Raw genomic sequence first — 20,876 nt, 5'->3', positions numbered from 1 at the left:
TTGTATTGTTAAAGAATATATAGCTACTTTGAACCTTAGAAACAGTAAAATCATTATGAATTTTTGTAGATTTGGTTAGTGGCAGATGGATTGGATGAGGAAGAATAGTTAAAGGCGCCCAAAGAAACATTATTTATTCCCTTCTCACAATTCCCACCATAGAAATTGCGCAAACACTGTTACTACGATAGCCCTCCAGCAATGGTGACTCCAAGGTCTCTTGAGAATATGCACTCTTGTGAGGTTAGTAGAGAATCCTTCCAAGGTCTCTTCATTGATGCCATTACATGAACATAGAGAAGTTAGAAAAAAGAAAGTGGCATATTGTGGAAAGTGGAAAATATAATTATGTTTGAGCTAGTTTCAATATTAACATCATGATGCATGCAAACTAATGATCAAAGAGTAGTTATGGATAGATGAGTAATTCTTATGTATTTTCGGAGTATGGTGAATGGGCCCCTTATAAAATTCATGGTAGAGTCTACCATAAACATGAGAGAAGAAAATATTATTTTACTATACTCCGAGAGTATCTAATTCTTACGAGTTGGTCCACTTGTAAAACTGTTACAAGTATTATTATTGCATTAAACAAGTTAGTTTGTGCATATTTTTTAAATTATAAAATTTGCAATAATTTTAGAATTTTCCAATACCACTATTGCTCAAGAGAAACCAAAAAAAAGAAAAAGTGACAACAAAATCTTTAATTATCACTTTGTAGAAAGAAGTTCCTATCGGGTATGCTCTATTTTCTTTCAATGAAAACACGTTTCAATGGTTTTGAATAAAATTCGCTCTCAGAATGATTTGCTATTAATCTACTAAATATGTGATGGAATGACAAACAACCTTGGGAGGATTATTATTCTTTACTTAACAATAAAAATTTTGGAAGATAAATAAGGTTGAGAAGCAGAAAAGAAGTTAAGAAAGCACCATATGATAGTGTACTTTAATTTGCAAGTTCGATAAGAGCGAGGATAATAAATGCAATCATCCTATTTGGAGCAACTCTTTTTTTTTTCAACTTTTTTGTTTTGAAGATTAATGGTACTTAAGTGCAAATAATTAATTAGTTCAAAAGAATTGAGAAATGACATCCACTTTCACAATCATCTAAGACATGCATTTTGTTGTATGTTTTCTTTTTCTCCAATGCATCATATTTATTTTTGTCCAAGTCAAATAACATGCAACTGCAAATGGTAAACCTGGCACAAAACAAATTAAAAGAACAAAGGAAAAACGTAAATTCACATTCATTTCTGCAATGAGGATGTGTGAAATGATATAATTTTGAGAGATTGTGTTAGCAAGGTATTTTCTTTTATTTAAGAATTTAAATTATACAGGTGGAGGTGGCAAGTCTAGTAGGAGCCAAAATCCAACACAATCATCCGAATCTAAGTCTTCTTGGATGGCAAGGAAATGTAAGCCTCCACAGGCTTTTTTAGCTGCTTCCCAAGCTTCAGCTTCATTTGTTGTTACAGGAGTTTTCTTGTAGGTAGCATAAATATACCGAGTAGAAATTCCAACAGATAAAATCAAGGAAGCACGACTAAGTTCAGCCTCAATTGAACAGACTTCCAGTCCATTCATCCAAGCTGCAAGAGTACATCACAAGGTTTTTATAATGATACTTGCAATTCATAGAAGCAGCATAAAAGTGCATAAGGCATACTTGGAATGAGATAGCAAATTGAAAAAGTATTGCTCCACAACCCATATAGAGTTGGATATGGACATTAAATCAAAATTAAAGAAGTGGATGAGCAAGTAGTGAAGTGAGGAATCCTATTTCTTGCTTGTTTGATATAAATTGGCTAAGATTAACTATGGTTAGAACTCCAAATGCACCTTATCAACACGAATCCTCTTATAGCAGTTAAGAATTAGAAAATGCATAATGCTTCTTGCCACTCTCATAAACTATCCATCTGGCTTTGGAACCAATCTTAAAAATGAAAAGTATATTTCAATTAACTTGTAATTAGGGACCTAAATTAATCAGATTACACTTCAAACCCAGAATGAAATACTTTTAACTTTTTGGTTGTTGCAATGATTAATCTAGCAGGTCTCATCGAGCACTACTAATTTGGGGCTGTGCATAATTGCTACCTACCATGGCAAGATATGCCAGACCTTAACAGTCAAGTATTAGGAACTTTGATACCATGCATTTCCTATGACTTGGACTTTGTATATAAAAATTACATGCAGGAATCAAATTTCTTAAGACTATCCCGAATGCAGATTATAGCTGCCATGCTAAACAATGTGTGCTGTTTTCAGAGGTAGTTTCAAAAAGATGTGAAAAAACATATTAGTAAAGTGTAAAACAAACCAAATAAAATGATCATGATATAAAATCACTAAGAATTATATGAGAGGTGAAGATGCAAAAAGGAATATATACCTGCTAAAGGTCTAGCACGTGAAGTCGCGACAGCCAGTCCTGGAATTAATGTCTTATCATCAATTTCAATTCCCAGTAAATCCAAATCTAGACCTGCACCAAACACCAATCTTGTCTCCAAGGATGAGACCTCCTCACGAACAGCTGAAAATGGGAAAGTAAGATCAGTAGAGGCTATTGAAATACCTTGAAAAAGAAAATCATTATATCCGCTTTTGAATTGAGTGAGACTTCTTTGTGCGACACTTTAATGAAATGGCATCATGCTAAAATTGGATCTTCAAAAGTATCTAATATCTGATAGCTACTAATGTATAATAGCATAAAAATTTTATTATGCAGTTTAAAATGCAGCATAGATATGAATGTTTCATAAAATAGTCTGGGTTGAGTGCATAAATATAGTATCCGTCCATCATTATCATTGAAAGTAAAAGCTGCTGTGCTGTACCTGAAATTGGCAATTGGACAAAAGCCCATTTTTCACCAAACAGATTCTCAGGAAGCTCCATTGGGAAAGGGTTGTCTAATGCTAGAAGCGGTTTAGATCCCTTTTGAAAACCGGGATGACGCATATATACAGCCTCATAACGTTCTTCCAGCCATAGAAGTAGTGAAAGGCACTGAAAAAATAATAATTCAACCAAAAAGCAGAATTTTTGGGTAATTAGGTGACTGTACAAAAAGCAAACAGAACTATAGAAAAACATAAGGGTATAGCCTAGGCAAAACAAACTCGCAATATAACTCAAAAGTTGGGAAAGAGATTACAATGCAACAAAGAACCCCCACACTAAATAATTAAAATTCACCCTTCCCCAATCAGTAATTCATCATAATGTCAAAGCAGGTGGTTCTAAGTTCAAATCTTGTCTCTATCTCCCTTTTAAAAGTTTAAAAAGCCCACGTGTTGGCCCACTTTAAGGGGGAGTTTGGGCCTATACATGAGAGAGAATTAAGAATTATGGTTAAGTGATTAAATTTACCATTTCCCAATACCCTTGAATAGACAAACAAAACCCAATGACGCTAACGACAATCAAAAAGGAAAACAAGGACGCAGAAAGATCAAAAGCTTCAACCTAAACTAAAGATGTCACATAAAGTTTTCCAAGATCATTGGAGCCAAAGATATGGTTGATCTCTTTGGACTTTTGTCAATTACTTCAACTTGCCCATTATGCAACATGGTTAAACATCAAGTGAAGATGCCGGGATCAAACCCCATATGTATACCCACCACAAGGATGGAGGTGCCAATAGGCCAAAGAGCCATTTGCTTCCCTCCCTCTTAAATTTAAAACACAGCAATGAAGAATATAATCTTAGTCTCAAGCCTAGGAAAAGATTTCCCTTTGAGTGTGAACCGTCCATTGAATACTATAACTCCAATCCCTTGTAATCCGTGGCTAGTTGCACTTCTCACATAAAGTTTTCCAGAAATTTTCAGAATAAAAGCAATTGAAAAATGGTTGATTGTGATCTTTTGAAGCAGAGTTACATAAAGCACAATAATCATTAGTATCCTACATTTGCATCTTATCTTGCATTCTCAATTGATTTTGAATAGCAAGCCAAAGAATGAAAGAGTGCTTAGGAATAGCCTTGCTGAACTAAACACTGGAATGCCATGATTCACTAACTGTACCCGCAATTTAATACTTTCCCAAGCTCTTTTACATTGTATTTCCCATCCAATGCACCTATCCATTAAATTTTGATTTTTCTATTAAATCTAGACTTAAATCTTGCTAGAGAATTCCTTTGTAATATTATGGCCATCAGTAGAATTGTCATGAACCCCACATGTAATGGCCATGAAGAATTTCTAGCATATCATGTTTGAGAATTGTTTCAAACTCTATAATCTATATGCCCCATTGATAACATATGTATTCACTTGTATCATCTCAATAGTTTCAAGAAATAATTCATGAATCTCCTAACAGATTTACAATTCCTACTGTTATTTTATTCTCCATGCCTATTGTGCGCAATGTGATCCAATTCAATCAAAGTTAGGACTTCTATTCATGATCCAATCTTCATCCTAGTTGCTTTTAACAACATGGACCTAACTTTGGTTTTGAACTCAATAAACAACAAATTCAATGAAAAAAAAAATGAACTTAAAATTTGATAAAAACAGAGAAGTAAAAAAAAAATCATAACGAAAGGCTATACGCACCCGTTTACTTGGAATAGGTTTTATACCAAGCTCCTTACATGCTTTTGTTATAATTGTTTGCATCTGTGACCTTCAAACAAAGAATCAACCCATTGTTAAAGACATCAATCAAAACACACACTCACACAAATGTGTACACACTACAAAATTCATGCATATTATCGAATAATTCAATTTGAAAACTCACATATTTGTACATACATAATTGTGTAGATATACATACAACAAAAATCCATACATACAATCAAAAAATTCACCTAAAGAAGCGGATTTTCTCCGGTAGAGGGACACCCAAATCATCACTTATTGATACAATAGCATCCTTCAAAGTAACACTATTGATAACATTGTTAGGAAAATACTTTGTGTATTGAAGTGAAAGAGAACTGTCACATACAACTAGCTCCCACAGCTTCTTCCCTCTGATATCTAGTATAGGCCTAGAGCAAAAATCCAACTCCCACTCCGAAATGCTCCCGGGATCGGCTTCCGGGTCAAGATAGCTCAGTTCTGCAGTTGGGTCGTCCTCTTCTTCATCATCATCATCAAATTCCACTTCTTTCGGTGCAAAAACTGAGCTTTCTGACACAGAACTAGACCTGATAGGGTGGAGTTTTTGTTGGTTTCTTCTTGAAGGTTTTGTGAGGAAAGTGAATGAGACTTTGATGGGTTTTGCGAGAGAGGAAAATTTGGAGATGGGTTTGTGAGATTGAAGTGTTGGGGTTCTGATTCTGGTGGTGTTGAAGCTTAGACTAGCCATTGGAGTAGTGTGGGGAACTGATAAGAGAGTGTGAGACATAAAAGGAAAGACAGGTAGGTAGTTCTGTTTTCCACCACATATATCCGTTGGAGATAATGGGCCGAGCTTGATATAGGCCAGGCCCATTATATATTAGTATTGTTGTAATAGAGATATTTTAAGGCAATTAAAAAATTCTTGTAATTTTAGACTGTTTATTATTAAATGAGTGCATAGATTTTGATAATTTATCTATCACTTAAATAAATTTTAAAGAAAATTAATTAACATTTGTTTATATATAGATGATAAGCTTTGTTTCTCAACCAAAAAAAGAAAAGAAAAAGATGATAAGATTAAAAGCTTATGATGTTGCTCAATGATGCTAATTCTTTATTACCAATTTCTTTATTTAATTATAATAGACTTTACCAATTAAATGGATTGAAATTTACTTTGAGCAATGGATGACATGATACAATGTAAACCACTCAATTCATAATGTATACTTGAAATTTTAAGAAGTTCCTAGGCCTCAAAGTGACATTGCACTAACACTAATTCTGCACAAAAGGAAATTCTCTCCTTGATGTTTGTGATCAACATCACATTTGAAATGATTTTTTTTCCTAATTGTTTATTGGATTTTAAATATTTGGCATTTTTTTTTATGAGTATTGCTTTACACTATCAAGCCAAGACATAATTTTTTTTTTAATAATAGTTATAGGTGAAATTCAAACTCAATTATCTTATTGGACAATAACGAAATTTAACAAATTAGGTGAATCACATAACAAAATTTATGAAGGTGGAAAGAAACAAAAGAAAAAAAGGGCAAAGTAGAAACTTCATCAATAATCTCAAACAAATTAGGAATCAATAAAAGGTAAGTCAGTCCAAAAATATAATTTAGCTCAAAAAAAAATTATAATGTCAATACATTCACCATGTTTATCATAAATCTCATGAGACTATGAGAAGAATCTCATTAAGTTTAGTATAAAAACTGTTCCTTTTCCTTTTTTTTAATCTAAAAATGACCATATGTATAATTGAGCCCTAGAACACAAAAGATGAGCCCAAGAAGGTTAAAAAGGCCCAGCCCAACATAAAATTCTTTGCATTTTGCATTCACTCATCATCTAATATTTGCCGCGGATAAAGCACAATATAAAAAACCACACTTTCTCAAACTCTCAAACTCAACCTCTAAACTCTCTCTCTCTCTCTCTCTCTCTAAGGTGAAAGAAGCTCCTCTCAACGCGACTTTATTCCTCCATGTAAACCCTTATCTCCCATACACGCATACACATATATTGCATGTGTATATGGATATATGTATAATTGTGTAATTATACATGCCCACCAACTGTTTGAAAAAATGCTTTTTTTTTTCTTCCATTTTTTGGTCTAAGATTTGTACATTTGTTTTTCTATGCAAGCAAATGGGTAATCTATGAATTGGTTTATGTTTAAAATTTAAAACCTTTTAAGGGGTATTCTAATATTCTTAGCCTGCATTCATGTTAATTTTGTGCTTGTTTTTACTACATGGATGTTATTTCCATTGTGAATGGTATAGAAAGTTTCTTCTTTGGCCTTTGTTTATTGGGTCTGGAATTAGTGTCTAGAAAAAGTTGCAGTGGGTCTTTTTTTTTTTTTGGATAATTGTTTGGGTGCTTTGGAAGTGTTTTTTGGTATTGAGTAAGCTACACAAACTTCAATTTGGCCCTGATATGGATTTGTCCTGCTCAATTTACACATCAAAAAGAGACCATTTTGATTGTTGATTTTGCAACCCGAGGAAGGCACTAGCCAAATCTGTGTTTTTACGCCAAAAGAACTAGTCAAGTTACAACTAGGGCTCCTTGTAATCACTTATATAGCCCAGTTTGACCTAATGAACACCAATGTAGGACTTAGCGCACCTTCGCGTAACACAAACCTACTTAATCCAATTCACATAATTCAGGGTATCACAGACTCACAGTTGACTCCTTTGGTTTTTAATCAGGAATTTCTTTCCTGATTTCAGTTGATTACATTTGAACTCTTTCTAGTTACAAAACTGCAAGCCATATTTTATTTAAGTTAAAAACTTCCTTCAAAGGGAAACATGGAATTCCAAGTGCTGCTTTGTTGTCATGATACTGGTAGTTAAGTCTGCGACTTAATTTTCCTTTATTGTATATGATCATCTAGGACTTTGTAGGATGCCATCAATAATTTGTATTGATTCAGCAACATTGATCTTATTTATAATTTATCTACTGTCTCATGTGGGTATAGTTTTTTATTTAATGGATAGGTACCCATTGGAGCAGGCTATGGTCTGATTAGAGTGATGATGAAGTTAACTGGATATTCTTTACCAGCTTCATCTACTCCTATTTATTTAAATATCCTTAAAAAACACAGCATATTTTCTTCCAATATTTTTCAGAGAAATCCTACCAAATCAAGAGGACCGTCTACTTATACACAAAGAGATCAAGTACTTGCAGATGCTGTGATGGTTGTCGGGCAGTATCTTCCTCCCTGGTTTAGGTGCGGTTTCATACATTTCTATTTGATAGCTCAATACTATTTAGAGTATTGATCGTTGAAGTTAATATGATTTTAGTGTATTATTGGCAGTATTGCTCCAATGATGGACTGGACAGATAATCATTATAGGACTCTTGCGCGGCTCATATCAAAACACGCGTGGCTCTACACAGAGATGCTTGCAGCAGAAACAATTGTTTATCAGAAGGATAATCTGGTAAGTTAGTTAAAGACTTGCCTTTTGAAGGAGCTTGAAGAAGTATTACCAATATTGTCAATAACCAAAGTATTTAGAACTTAAAAGGAGGTGACTTTGTAGGATGAAGCATGTGAAATTATGAAGGTGATTCTTTAAAATCTATAGATTTGGTGTTATATTATATATTTGATTGCTTGTCAATTAGCTCTAGCTCAAATGACAACTACTTTTTCCATAAGAATTGGAGGGTGAAGTTCTGGGATCGAGATTTAAAAGCATTTAATACAAGTTCCTCTATCTACACCATCTAAGATATAACGGTGCTTCATTTCTGGTTTCTCTCAATGTTTATAGACCTTCTCTTGGTCTCTGTTCTTCATGGATTTCCTGCCAAATCCCTCAAATAAATGTCAATATATGTCAAAGTGAGAGTAAATAGTAGTTTTCCATCTTTATTGGATTTTCAAAGGTTCTGACGTAATGGTATCAGCTTATATATAATATGTCAAGAACATTAAAATCTTATGATTGTAGTTTCCTTCTGTCTTCATATCCTACAATTTATTGCTCATCTTCCTGTTATAAGCCTACTACAAAAGGGGAAATGAAGTAAAAAGTAAGAGGAACTATTTAGGCTTTGCTAGTTCCATCTATTAGTTTGCCATTTTTATGTTGAATGATTACTGCCATGAACATATTACTCCGTCTCTACCAATAATGCCTACACCCTCAACTCATTCTAAAAAAATTGGATTTCTTGGTTCATACTTCACCTTCCACAGTTCCACACCACCCACCCAAATATCTGGTGGATCTGATATTTTGCTATCTCAATACCTCTGATTCTTTATTTGTTATTATTTTTTGTTTATACTGCTCAGGACAGATTCTTGGCGTATTCTCCAGAGCAACATCCTATTGTGCTTCAAATTGGTGGGAACAATTTGGAAAACTTGGCAAAAGCTACTGAACTTGCTAATCCATACCACTACGATGAAATAAATTTCAAGTTTGTACAATATTTTGTGCCATATTTCTAAGTTTCTTTTTTCCTTTTGATCACTGAACTAAGACCTTTTACTATTTACCAGTTGTGGATGTCCTAGTCCAAAAGTAGCTGGACATGGATGCTTTGGTGCTCGTCTTATGCTTGATCCAAAGGTTTGGCAACTATGCTGATTACTTTGTTGAGTGCAACCTCTCTAGACAGTAGTTTTCTTTGTCAGCTTGCTCTGATATATACATTTGTTGTTTACAAGGACAGTTTGTGGGTGAGGCTATGTCAGTAATTGCTGCTAATACAGATGTTCCTGTTAGTGTTAAATGTCGAATTGGTGTCGATGATCATGACTCATACAATGAGCTCTGTAAGGTCCTCTTATGAACATTCTTTTTTCTGTTTAAGTTAAAAGCAACCTATTTAAGTTGAAAGTTTGTTTGGAACTTTTTATTTTTCTTTTATAAATTTACAAGGAACAAATGGCGAATATAAACCGGGGCCAAAGTTTGTGCTTTCATGCTTTAATCCGAAAATTCCTCTCCAACCTTTGCATGCTTAAAGGGTGCGTTTGAATGTCATGCAAATAATCATGCTTTCAGTTATGTGGAATCTTTTTTCATATTGTAGCATGGGGTTATTAGCTCAAAATCTTCTAATTATTGTAGCATGGGTGCATTTGACTGTAATGTGAATAGACTGGCATTGAGTTATGTGGAATTTGATTATGCATCATTACTGTAAATATGCAAATAAAATTTTGCTGTTTATTGATTTCCTTTTACTTAACAAATTTATATATATATATATATATATATGTTCTTTGCCATTAAATCAAGCCTTAATTAATCTAGCTAAGTTGCATTGTCGCTGTTTATCTGATATTGTACCTGTGATTTTTTTAGGTGATACTTTTTTCGGTATCTTACATTGGAATTGCCAGGGTTGCGTCCTAATTTTTGGCTGCTATTGTTCTTTTCCCTTTTCAGGTGATTTTATTTACAAAGTATCTTCTCTATCACCAACTAGACATTTCATAATACATTCGAGGAAGGCAATGCTCAATGGCATTAGCCCAGCTGAGAATCGAAGTGTTCCTCCCTTGAAGTATGTACTTAATTATTTTGCTGTTTTAGTAAATTTTAAAAGTTCCTGGTTAAGTTTTTTTTTTTTTTGGTTCTAGCTTTATTCCAGAATGCTTTTTCTAAATATTTCATTTAATTATGCAGATATGAGTACTTCTATGGTCTGTTGCGTGACTTTCCAGACTTAAGGTTTACAATCAATGGAGGCATAAATTGTGTTGATGAGGTGAGCCATTGTCAACTAAGTGTTTCTTTTCTTTTCTTTTCTTTTTTTCTTGGCGGAGGGGGCGGAGGGGGGGGGGGGGGGGGGGGGGGGGGCGGAGGGGGGGGGGGGGGGGGGGGGGGGGGGGGGGGGGGGGGGGGGGGAGGTCTGTTAGTGTACACCTGTATTTAAAAAAATGTTATCTAGCACACATGAGTATGCATTTATAAATGCTTACAGACAATGCATGTACATATGCACATACATAGGTTCTGTTCACATGAAAAAAAAAGAATAACCCGACTATAAGGCCTCTGAACTCCTCCCTCAAGAGACTATTGCATTACTAATGAAAATTGAGGTCCTTGCTTGGGTACCTCATCTTGTGGACTTGCTTGCTTGTGTCCACATGACTTTCATGCTTTAGGATTTTTTCCTCCAGCTAGCATAGTGCCAAATATGTCCATAAAAGGCTATTTCTTCTGTTTACCCTTTTGTCTGTATCTCGTTGGATAGGTTAGGAACAATTCCTTGGGCCCAGACACCAAGGTGGACTGGGAGATATGCCTACCAGGCAGAGAGTTATCTTCTCTTTTTCTTTAGGGGAGAAGGGGAGGTTAGGAAGCAGGGTTTGCAGAAACAGGGTCCACTGAAGATCAATATAGGATTTCTAGAAAACATGTTTTGCTAGAGTTAACAAGCTAAAAGTTAATTGATTTGAGACAGGATTCCTAACCTCAATAAAAGCCAGTGGAAGTGATTTTCACCTCTGTATCTTCAAGCTTTTCCAAGATTTGTGACTCCATACAAAGATTAGAAAAGAATCAATTTAACATTCTAGATGTAGGTGTTGCCTCAGTTCACATCTATAGTTGGGCCTTCACATAGCTTATATGGAACCTTAATGAATGAATTTTACATGACCATTCGTTTAGAAAAATCTCATTCAAATCAGTAACTGACCCTACGTTAACAGGACATGAGTTTATTCCATAACAGTCAGCTGGCTAGAGGTTTTTTGAACCTATTTTATTTAACTTTCCGTTTTAGGCTAGCCACGAGCCTTGAAGTTCAAGTGGTTGGCACTTCCTGTTGTTTTCAAATGAGACATCTAGGGTTCAAATCTCCCCTCCTCCAATTATCGAATTGTCAAAAAACTTTCTGCTTTAGGCTACCTTGTTACATCAGTTTGTTTTTGCCATTGAATATTTTAATTATAAATGAATTTATTCTTTGCTTATCTGTTGACATCTAAAGTGAGGTTTTGTTTATCCCTTCTTTGTCAATAGATTTTTTTTGATAAGTAATGATATTTTAGTAAAAGAAGAGGTTACTTCATGCCCATGTTGATGAACACAACATAATCTAAAAGAATTACAAAAGAATTATGCACAAGAGTGAAGTGATTCTGTGAAATCTAATGACAAAGAACAGACAAACAAAATTTTTCTTTGTAGTTGGAACATATGAGAGTGTTAGATATGTGCTAACTCCCATCATCTTGATTTCACAGGAAAACTAGATTGCTAGTTTTTTGAGTCTGGAAGCATTTGTTGGAACTCAGAATAGTGTAAATTTGTTGTTTAATTTTTATGCAGATAGTTATTGAATTTGTTGTTATCTATAAAAAATTCCCTTAAGTTCATAAGTTGATAATTTTTGTTGGTTTAAAAGAATTAACATGACCTAATGATTACCAAAATTTTGTTTCTTCTTGACCATCTCTATCCTATATGCTTATCTCCTTTTTAAAAATAAGCGGAAAGGTTATGCTATTAATTTCATACTTGCATGCATCTGGTGTAAATGCTTACTATGAATTTACTAACATTTATATATAAAAATGCTTGCTTGCATGCATCTGGTGTAAAATTTGTTCTTTTGTCCTTATATTTGCTTTAATCTTTGGTTCTTACTTTTGACATGGTTTGCTAGCTCACAGCTGCAAAATTTTGCTTCAAGCAGTTTTATTTTATTGAAATTTTTTTAATAAGTAAAGAATTTTATTAAAAATGAAAACATGAAAAGGCTGAGGCCAAAGAAAGCAGGTAGTATACTGAGGAATTTTTATTTTATGGAATTTGCTACTTCTAAATTGTTACTGAATGTTCCGATACTTCAATTTTTATTTATTTTCTCATGGGCCTTTAAATTATAGGTCAATGCAGCTCGAAGGGCAGGAGCTCATGGTGTAATGGTTGGACGTGCTGCATACCATAAGTATGTGTTATGAACAATTTTGAGAATTTTATTTTGGTCAGCTCTTTATTCTCTTGGCTGTTGCCTAGTGAGTTTCAACCCTCAGATTTGTGTGGCTTCACGAATTCATTGTATTGTTTAATATTTTTGTAGGAGCAGTTGAGTATATAGTCTGTATGCTTAAACTGTCATCATAAAATCATTGTAGACTGCAAATGTTATGCTTACAAATATATTTACTGATAAAGAAAATTAAAAAAAATAAAAGAAGATGGAATGACAACAAACATGGTAGTTCTAAGTCAATTGTAAAATCAAGTTGTAATTAGTGTCTGAAAAATAAATTACGCAGACACACACATGCAAATTAGTTTTTTGATATAGGGGTCTGAGAGGGAGAACAGGAGGTGAGGCAACCTTGCAGAAGATCCTCAATGCTATCTTTATTTAACAAAGTTGCTTACTATGAAGTTCTCAAAATAGGTAGTTGTATGACATTCTTTGATATTCCCTTTAAACAGCTTGAACTTTGAAATCCAGTTCATCATGTGTAATTCTATCATTTTCTTAGATAATGGAGTCTCAGATTCAATCACCCGAAGGACATGGGCACTCTTTTTCTTAATTCCATAGAAAAAGGCATAAGGGGTGAGATTGCAGTGCTTAAAATCCTGGCAGGGGTGTCAATTGGGTTGTTAAACCATCCAAACTCTTTGGATTTCCTAGAAATACTGAGTAACCTTATTACTTCCAATCCATGACTACTTCTACACTTAGCAAACTAAACCCTGCAACCTGGCAAGCATGGAGTGAATCTCTTACTTCACTTTCTTAACAGGCCTTTGTTAATGGTGAAAAATGGGTAGATACCATAGATTCTCTAGCCTTCATCAGTTAAAGCCAAAACTTAATTCAATTTACAAGAAAATTCCTAAACCATTGTCCCTCAAATCTGGAGGAATGTCAAATGTCATTTTCTCCTTGCCATTGGTCATCCTTAACCATAGTGATTTAATGAGGTCAAGGTACACATAATTGTCAAATAATGTATTTTGCCTACAGTGATATCTTTTATTCTCCTTATTAGTTATTGTTGTATTAGTGTATGTTGCTCAATATGCTTAAAATTCTTACATAATTGGAAAAATATGTGCATGAATTACATAATTTCTGGAAAACAAGCACTGCTGATTTTTCATGCAAAATTATGCATCAAATATTCAGAATCTAATGTCTAATACAGAACCATTAAGTATTACTTTCAATATACTTTGATTATATAAATGCTAATGTGTTATTTGTAGTCTGTACATGAAGTATATTGTTGCATATATCTCATTTTTTCTTTGGTAAATAAAGCATTATATAAGAACCAATTAGGGTGCCTCCTTGTGGTTGGAAGCTTGGGATGAGCTGTAGACCCAGACATCTTGGGTTCAATCCTCACTAGTGGGTGGAGGCTTGTGTTTCCGTAGTTTACTCCCCAGGGTTGGGTCCAAAGGGCCCTGCCTCGGTGAGATTCCACATCAAAAAAATAATAATAAATAAATAAATAATTTTATAAGAAAGCGCTGCTGCACCGCTGGGGGGGAGGGGTGTGGAAGTACATGGAATATTTATTATGTGTGTAGAATTCTCCATCAGTTAAGATTTATTTATTTATTTTTAAAGTAAACTACAAGGTTTATAAGAGTAAAATATAAAATGATTAACATGCCAGTGCATCTAGGAAATAGAAAGAAAATGGAACTTTCTGATGCTTTTGTTAGTCTTATAGTAAATTCTGCATAATAGGAACCCCTTTTTTTCTTGGGGGGTAGGTGAACAGTGAAAGAGCTGACTTCAAACTTGTCTTTTAAAGTTACCTAAAATTTGTATTTTTCTTGTATCATGAGTACTAGGATCATACATTTTCATGGCAAGTATCATAAAGTTGTCAAGATGTGATACATATCCATGACACATAATTTTCCATGAAGAAATTACCATTTTGTGCATTTTAAGATTCTGACAACTGTTGACCCCAAGTAGGCATTGCCAGAAATTTATAGTATTAACAGTTTCTTATGTAAATATATAGTAATGATACATATTGGTATGCTGTAGAATGGGTTCTCACATCAGCAGTGTGGTGAGCATTATGCTAATGTTTTTTTCTCTCTGAGGTTTTCTTTTCGCATTTGGGTTGAGATGTTTCTATCATATTTCTCTATGTTGATACTGAATATGTTGACTAAACACTTTACCCTTTGTTTCAGCCCTTGGCAGGTTTTGGGACATGTTGATTCTGTAATTTATGGTGCGCCAAGCAGTGGTATTACACGACGTCAGGTCATTAGCAGGCTTGTCTCTCAAATGGATGCATCTCATTTTCTTTGATTGATATACTTCTCTAACAGTTTATAATTTCTGTTCCTTTAGATACTGGAGAAATATCAAGTGTATGGCGATTCTGTTTTGGGAAAATATGGAATTAAGCCACATGTACGGGACGTGGTGAAGGTAGGGATTTACTATGTGGCTATCTAGTAAGATTTACCATGTGACCTTATGTTTTGGGGACAACTGGACATAGAATAAAACAGAATCGGTGTCTGTGTGATATATGAACCACTGTTCTATTGCAGTCATGTGCGCGGATTATTATGCTTTTGTTATATTGCATGGGAATATACATCTTTTGTCTCTATGATTATAATAAATGTCGGGATTTCAGCTTTTTTTTCCCCCTGGAAGAAAAAGGGTAGGAGGTGGTGACCAAAGGTGGCTTGGCTTCCCTACCTGGGCATGATCATAGTGGCATCCTACCCACCACGTTTAGTGAGCAATAGCTACCCTAGCCCCACTAGGGGCATCAATGAACACTAAGCCAGTGTTTCACCAATAATCCATAGGTGCTCCCGTTGCAGGAGTCGAACCCAGGACCTAGTGCCCACTAAATAAGTTGGCAGTAAATGCTTAATTGTGCGGGAATTGATAAATATGTGTATGTTGGATGTATGTTGCCTAGAATAATGCCATTTTGTGGAATTTGGTATTTTGCCCTAACTTGATAGCATCTGTTTATCAATCCACATGCCAAATATAAGTCATTTAGATGCCAAAAAGACAGATCAATGCCATTGCTGCTATGCTGATCCAGTATATCTCCCTTGTCACTAGCTACCTGTTGCCTTGTGAGGTCCAATGTTTGCAAGTGGCCATTGTGGATATATTTGGAAGTGCAAAACAATTTTTGTAAAAGGAATCCCTCAATATTGTGTTGCTATACATACACCACTAAAGACATGTCTATATCATCTTTCCCTACTTGTTGCCCTTATGTTTTCCCTCTCCATTGTCTTTCCCAACTTGCATGGAATAGCCTTTTTGCCTAGTGTTGATCAAGTTTAGCTTTTTCCTTCCACCCATAAAATGTTTTTGTGTTTTTAAATGACCCTTAAACCCTGTTGCAGCCTTTACTTCATCTTTTCTATTCGGAGCCTGGGAATGGCCTGTGGAAGCGCAAAGCAGATGCTGCATTCCAAAATTGCAAGGTATTTCAATTATTACAAGTGATTTTTTTCAATGCTTTGTAGAAAAGGTTCTTAATGGTCCGTTACTATCCAGGAAAGATATACAAAGTTGTGGTCAAATGTTACCAAACCATCTGCATAATTTGCTCTACTTGTTCCAATTTTGTATGGTAGATCATATCTGTTAGCTTGGACTGCTTTATTTTTATCTTCATTTATAGTCCAAGCAAAACAGCATATAGAAAGTTAGGAAGATGCAAAAGATAAATATCTACAATTATTTGTGGACAGCATGAGTTTGAGAAGAAAAAGCCACAACCCTGAAACATGGCTTTTTTATCTGACTCTGTTTATGTGCAGTATGCACACAGCATGCCCTTCTCACACCACCACTTATGTCTATAGACCCAACCATCGCATGACAATGTGGTTTGGGTGTCCATGGAAGATAATCAGATGCAATGCCCCACTGCAAGCCCCCACACCCCCTTTCTTTGCCCCCAATGCTGCTTTTGTCATTCGTAACCTGTTGCTCCTTGGTCCCTTTTCCAGGACACCTATTGAGTTGGGTGTGTTAAGTTGCAAATATGGGACAGTACCCAGTTATGCTAGTATGAATTTTAGTATTTCATTCTAGTAGTTGCATGCCATCATCTGTTGCTTCTGAATAGTGGCTGCCCGGAGAAGCCTGTGAAACATCTCTCCCTATCCAAGAGATAGCCTGGATGTGTCAACTGAGGAGTCGGGTGATTATTTCTCAAGATTTACTGAGGCAGTTTCATCAACAAGGAAAATAAAACCTAGGATAAAATTTGAATTGTTGTTGGTAGTTGGTACTCATACTGCCATTTTGGTGTCAGCTGGGCCCAAGCTAAAGTGGTTACAGTCAATGCTCCAACCTCTAAGAAGTAAAGATGCGTTCCAGAAAAGATTTATGCAATTTTTGTTAACTGATTGTTTCACCCCAGTATATTTCCTGTATACTTGGGTGACTCATTTTTCTGATATATATCTCTTACTACTTAAACCAAAAAAAAAAAAAAACAAAGATGCATTCCAGAAAAGATGTTCTGAACTGAAACTCTAGTCATAAAAAAAAAAATGTTCTGAACTGAAACTCTGGGGATATATATCAAAGCATTCTTCTGACATCCATACTAGCTATTACCAAATACGGGTCAGCTGCCTCCATGGACATCATCTCAGCGAATTAGAAAAGCTTGGATTAGTTATTCAGTTTTATATCTGAACTGGTTTAGTTAAAAACTACTGGATCATGTGTTAAAAGTTCACAATTTTGTTTAGAACTGAAACTATAGGGTTTAATGTGAAATCATCCATAAATTATAGAGTTTAAATATAATTTCTAAAAGAAATCTAAATTGCAAGATGTTAGTCAACTGAAATTCTGAAGAGATAAACCCCGAATTATTCTTCTGATCCCCGTATCTAGCTGTTAGAAAAGTCATTTCCACACCTTAATTTCATTTACATGTTTATTGCATCGTTTCGTTTCATGTGGTTTCTTTGTTTACTGAACACTGTTGGATACATCTTTGGAGCTAAAAGGAGGGTTAATCCAAAGAGTGTTTAATGGCCTAGCTGCTTATCTTAATGCAAAGAGTGTTTTGCTCTCTGATCTTCTGCATACATTATTAAATCCTTTCCTTCATTTAATTTTTTTGTTTTTAATTGCTTCTTTTGCTTGAAGTTTCTGACACAATTTTAAAAACATTGTAGTCAATTAAATCATTTTTTGAGGAAACCCTTGTTGCAATTCCTGACTCTGTCATGGATTCTCCTGTTGCGGAGCCACTATCCGGTCGTGATGATCTTTTTGAGAATATAGATAGCTTGCTTCCCACTCCATATAAATTGAGAGAACAGGAGGTACTATATGCCTAATTTGTATTTCTATTTGGAATTTGATGTTACTATTAATTGTATCTTGTCTCATATCATGAGCAATTTTTTTAGAGCGTGGCCCCATTGGTCTCGCGGAACAATATTTACCACATTCATCAGTGGATAATCAAAATTTTCTCTATCAGCGTGTGTGAGTGCTTACATTTAAATATTTAATTCCTGACTCTTTCTTGGATGGCTTAACTTTGGACCAAAATTGTAATCGCTAATCTATTTTGATGGTATCTAGTAATTTATTAATGTTTACTAATTCCATGGAAAAGAAATTATTTATATTATGTAACAATTTATTAAAAGTTCTTTTCAATCAAGTATATACTTGCTGGATTTTTCAATTGAAATGTAGCTCAATTTATATATACCAAGTTTACTCAATGCAAGGCAAGTACGTAGTTTGAATCCAATGAAATCGCTTAGTGACTATCCTCTCATTAACTAGATGAATCTGACTCAAAGCGCTACGAAATCAAGCTAGAATGTATCAAAATATCGATAGTCAATATTTGTTTAAATACTGACGTGGTAAAATTTAATTCACTTGTTTTAAAATAAATTGATAGAATTTTAAGAATCTTTTATTAAAGTTATCTTGCACACTTTAGAGAAACTGTAAAATTACGAATGTGAAAGTCTCTAATTTAAGGATTGAGATTAGGGTCTCTAATTTTTGGATTGAGATTAGGTGGTATTGCACCTAATGTAATAGCTATTAAAGATTAAGATTGAGAGTTGAAAAAATAACTTTTAATCTCAATTCTTGAATATATAAAAAAGTGATAAAAAAAGGGAACTTGAATGTGTGTGTGTGTGTTGTAGAATGCAATAGCCATAGCTATTAAATATTAAGATTGAGAGTTAAAAAAATAACTTTTAATCTCAGTTCTTGAATAAATAAATAAATAAAAGTGGAAAAAGGGTTAAAGTTAAAAAGTAAAAATGGTAAAAAAAAAAAAAAAAATTGTGTTTTGAGAGATGAATTGCACAGAGTGCACTAATCCCTAATTTTAGACCACATAATGTCCTTGATTAACATCCTCAACCAATCTTCATAAGGAGATCTCCAAAACTATCGGTCCTCACTTTCTAACTCAGAACAATACAGAGGTCTCAAAGCCACAAATTCCCTCTTGGATATGTCATGCTACGTGGAACTAAGCTACTGGTCAATACTTTTTTTTTTTTTAAGGATAAGATATTGGATGGCCCTCCAACTAGCTCACTTCCTGTTACTTACCCTCCTTATGCTTAATTCATCAACTCTTAAACCATAGAAGGAAAAAAAAACACAAACCATATAGCCAAGCAAAAACAGTAAGTACCTTTGTCACATTGCAAAAATGGCCTCAATCACCATGACATCCTCCTTGCTTGGTGGGTCTACCCTTGCCAACCGTTCTCCGGCAGCCGCCACCAGCCGGAGACTTGTCATCACAAATGCTGCAAGGGGAGCTGAAGGGGAAAAAGTGAAGGTGGTCAATTGTGACACAGAGAAAGAGAGCAACAATGGAAGGAGGGACTTGGTGTTTGCTGCTGCAGCAGCCGCTGTTTGCTCCGTTGCCGGGATTGCAGTGGCGGTAGAGCCGAAACGAGGGACTCCAGAGGCTAGGAAAACCTATGCCCCGGTGTGTGTTACCATGCCAACTGCTAGGATCTGTCGCAAGTGAGGATGGTCTGTGGTTTGTTGTGGTTTTTTTAATCAATTTGGTTTTAGTCAAGTGATGGTGTAATTTATGCATGATTGTAATATTGTTTTGGGAAATACTTTGTTCCATTGCCTTAATTGTTCAAATTTAGATTTAAGCATCATGGTTGTCTTGCCTAGGATAATGGACGCAGTTACGAAAATATTCCATAATTTTGGCAAACCTTTTTTTTTTTTTTTTTTGAGTTAATTGTAGTTATCCACCTTAATTCAACATATTTGATTGAATGAATTCTAAGTTTCTTTAAGATGTCTCTTCATGTGTGTGTTAAAAATACTTAATATTTAAAAAAAAAAAATTAAAGTTGAAAATTGCTAGGAAAACCCAAATACATACAATGAGGGTTGGTTAATTGTAGTTTTTCACTAAATTATGTGATCAAGTTCAATACCTTCACTAAAGAATAAAATCGAGCAATTAATTTTTTGATTAAGTTTATTATAAGCCTACTGTATAATCTACCATAATCTAATTCAATGGCTCATTCCATGAGTCAGTTCAAAACGGTGTTGCCTGTCTTATTTTGAACATATCAAAGTTTGTTAAAATGTGGTGCTGAAGTTCATCAAAAAAAAAAAAAAAATGTGGTGCTGAAACAAAAGATAAAAAGCTTGATATGGCTCATTTTAATAGGTCCAATACATGCAGCCCAAGAAGAGGAAATAAGCCCAAAGGATACTAAGCCCGTTACTTTATTTTTGTCTTTACCACAATGTGGCCCAAGTCCAGATGTAAGGTTCATTCGGAATTTTGAAGGACTGTCATTTGAAGGTCAAAATATAGTTTTTAAGCCCACCCATTAGCCCAAGAGAAAGGTTTCAAACGTGGGCTTGGAATACTTACAATACCCATGAGTCCATGAGTGACACACATGCAAGACAAACACTTCGCAAAGGCTGTCTAAAAAATCTGCCATATTACTGTAGAGTGATACTTTTTGTAGGGAGGCTGCATCTTTACAAACTAATGCCTCCCTAGTCACAATAAATTAATTTATATATTTATTTATTTATTATGATTTTGAAATTCACTAATTGCATTTATTATCACATCAACTTGACAAAGAGAGATTTCTTATTGTGAAATGTAAGGTCTTTTTTTTTTTTTCTAGACACCAAAATAAAAATATAGTTCAAAAACATCAATAG

At 34.6% G+C, this 20,876-nt stretch overlaps 3 protein-coding genes across 5 annotated transcripts; 2 read left to right on the top strand and 1 right to left on the bottom strand.

The window, feature by feature from the left end:
- Nucleotides 1–1,232: 1,232 nt before the first annotated feature.
- On the bottom strand, nucleotides 1,233–5,418 carry LOC112008231 (protein TAB2 homolog, chloroplastic). The gene is made up of 5 exons (XM_024040567.2): nucleotides 4,871–5,418; nucleotides 4,614–4,683; nucleotides 2,877–3,048; nucleotides 2,426–2,569; nucleotides 1,233–1,610 (listed from the first exon to the last, which is right to left on the bottom strand). The coding sequence occupies exons 1-5, from the start codon at nucleotides 5,410–5,412 to the stop codon at nucleotides 1,351–1,353; spliced, it is 1,188 nt and encodes a 395-aa protein (XP_023896335.1). The 5' UTR covers nucleotides 5,413–5,418; the 3' UTR covers nucleotides 1,233–1,350.
- A 1,106-nt stretch (nucleotides 5,419–6,524) lies between these two features.
- LOC112027829 (uncharacterized) lies at nucleotides 6,525–18,200 on the top strand. 3 transcript variants are annotated; one of them, XM_065766989.1, is made up of 13 exons: nucleotides 6,525–6,635; nucleotides 7,664–7,902; nucleotides 7,993–8,119; nucleotides 8,983–9,110; nucleotides 9,193–9,262; nucleotides 9,366–9,468; nucleotides 10,088–10,205; nucleotides 10,328–10,409; nucleotides 12,544–12,605; nucleotides 14,843–14,915; nucleotides 15,006–15,086; nucleotides 16,040–16,120; nucleotides 17,840–18,200. In XM_065766989.1, the coding sequence occupies exons 2-13, from the start codon at nucleotides 7,700–7,702 to the stop codon at nucleotides 18,002–18,004; spliced, it is 1,293 nt and encodes a 430-aa protein (XP_065623061.1). In that variant the 5' UTR covers nucleotides 6,525–6,635; nucleotides 7,664–7,699; the 3' UTR covers nucleotides 18,005–18,200. The 3 variants fall into 3 exon arrangements, with proteins under 3 accessions (XP_065623061.1, XP_023916246.2, XP_065623062.1); XM_024060478.2 differs by having other exon boundaries at nucleotides 6,532–6,635; nucleotides 7,799–7,902; XM_065766990.1 differs by lacking the exon at nucleotides 6,525–6,635 and having other exon boundaries at nucleotides 7,820–7,902; nucleotides 7,979–8,119.
- Nucleotides 18,201–19,271: 1,071 nt separating this feature from the next.
- LOC112008232 (photosystem II 5 kDa protein, chloroplastic) lies at nucleotides 19,272–19,975 on the top strand. Its single transcript, XM_065766991.1, has one exon. The coding sequence runs from the start codon at nucleotides 19,363–19,365 to the stop codon at nucleotides 19,687–19,689; it is 327 nt and encodes a 108-aa protein (XP_065623063.1). The 5' UTR covers nucleotides 19,272–19,362; the 3' UTR covers nucleotides 19,690–19,975.
- Nucleotides 19,976–20,876: the final 901 nt, after the last annotated feature.

The sequence above is a fragment of the Quercus suber genome, unplaced genomic scaffold (genome assembly GCF_002906115.3).
Source record: "Quercus suber isolate HL8 unplaced genomic scaffold, Cork oak 2.0 scaffold_763, whole genome shotgun sequence".
Taxonomy (NCBI): Eukaryota; Viridiplantae; Streptophyta; class Magnoliopsida; order Fagales; family Fagaceae; genus Quercus; species Quercus suber.
The sequence above is the reverse complement of the archived record's forward strand: the minus strand, read 5'-3'. Positions and strand labels throughout refer to the sequence as shown.

Coding starts and splice junctions, on each gene's coding strand:
- LOC112008231 (XM_024040567.2), bottom strand. CDS start 5,412: ATGTCTCACACTCTCTTATCAGTTCCCCACACTACTCCAATGGCTAGT. Junction 3,049..4,613: donor AACCTATTCCAAGTAAACGG/GTGCGTATAGCC, acceptor TTATTTTTTCAG/TGCCTTTCACTACTTCTATG. Junction 2,570..2,876: donor TGTCCAATTGCCAATTTCAG/GTACAGCACAGC, acceptor TCCCATTTTCAG/CTGTTCGTGAGGAGGTCTCA.
- LOC112027829 (XM_065766989.1), top strand. CDS start 7,700: ATGATGAAGTTAACTGGATATTCTTTACCAGCTTCATCTACTCCTATT. Junction 9,469..10,087: donor TGACTCATACAATGAGCTCT/GTAAGGTCCTCT, acceptor TTCCCTTTTCAG/GTGATTTTATTTACAAAGTA. Junction 14,916..15,005: donor GTGGTATTACACGACGTCAG/GTCATTAGCAGG, acceptor CTGTTCCTTTAG/ATACTGGAGAAATATCAAGT.
- LOC112008232 (XM_065766991.1), top strand. CDS start 19,363: ATGGCCTCAATCACCATGACATCCTCCTTGCTTGGTGGGTCTACCCTT.